The 411-nt window shown below is 77.4% G+C and overlaps 1 protein-coding gene across 1 annotated transcript; it reads right to left on the bottom strand.

Annotated features, from left to right (window-relative positions):
• Positions 1 to 6: 6 nt before the first annotated feature.
• LOC121350408 (E3 ubiquitin-protein ligase SH3RF3-like) lies at positions 7 to 398 on the bottom strand (the record flags this gene model as incomplete). Its single annotated transcript, XM_041461696.1, has 1 exon — positions 7 to 398. A coding segment is annotated over exon 1 (318 nt), but the record flags the coding sequence as incomplete, so codon positions are not given.
• Between the last annotated feature and the right edge of the window lie 13 nt (positions 399 to 411).

Raw genomic sequence — 411 nt, 5'->3', positions numbered from 1 at the left:
GGCGACGGCGCTGGGGGCGGCGGCGGGCTGGGGGTACGTGGGGGCCGCGGAGCTGGGGCTGCCGCTGGCGCCCCCGGCGGCGCGGGGCCGCTGCCGGATGCCGTCCAGGAGGCGGACGAGGAGGATGTTGGCGGGCAGCTCGTCCACGCCGCAGCCCACCAGGATGCGGCACTCGGGGCAGCGCAGCTCGTGGCGGGAGCTGACGATGCTCTCCAGACAACGGCGGCAGAAGGTGTGCTGGCACGGCAGCACCTTGGCCGTGGTGTCCAGACGCTCCAGGCACACGGAGCACTCCAGAAGATCCAGCAGCGACGACTCGTCCATCGCCGCCGCCGGCTCCCGCTCCGCCGGCGTTCCGCCGCCGCTCCGCCGCCCCCTCGCCTCCGCCTCCGCCCCCGCCCCGCCGCCGCC

This window comes from Pyrgilauda ruficollis, unplaced genomic scaffold (genome assembly GCF_017590135.1).
Source record: "Pyrgilauda ruficollis isolate IOZ18807 unplaced genomic scaffold, ASM1759013v1 scaffold15162, whole genome shotgun sequence".
Classification (NCBI taxonomy): Eukaryota; Metazoa; Chordata; class Aves; order Passeriformes; family Passeridae; genus Pyrgilauda; species Pyrgilauda ruficollis.
Note: the sequence above shows the minus strand (reverse complement) of the source record. Positions and strands in the feature narration are given on the sequence as shown.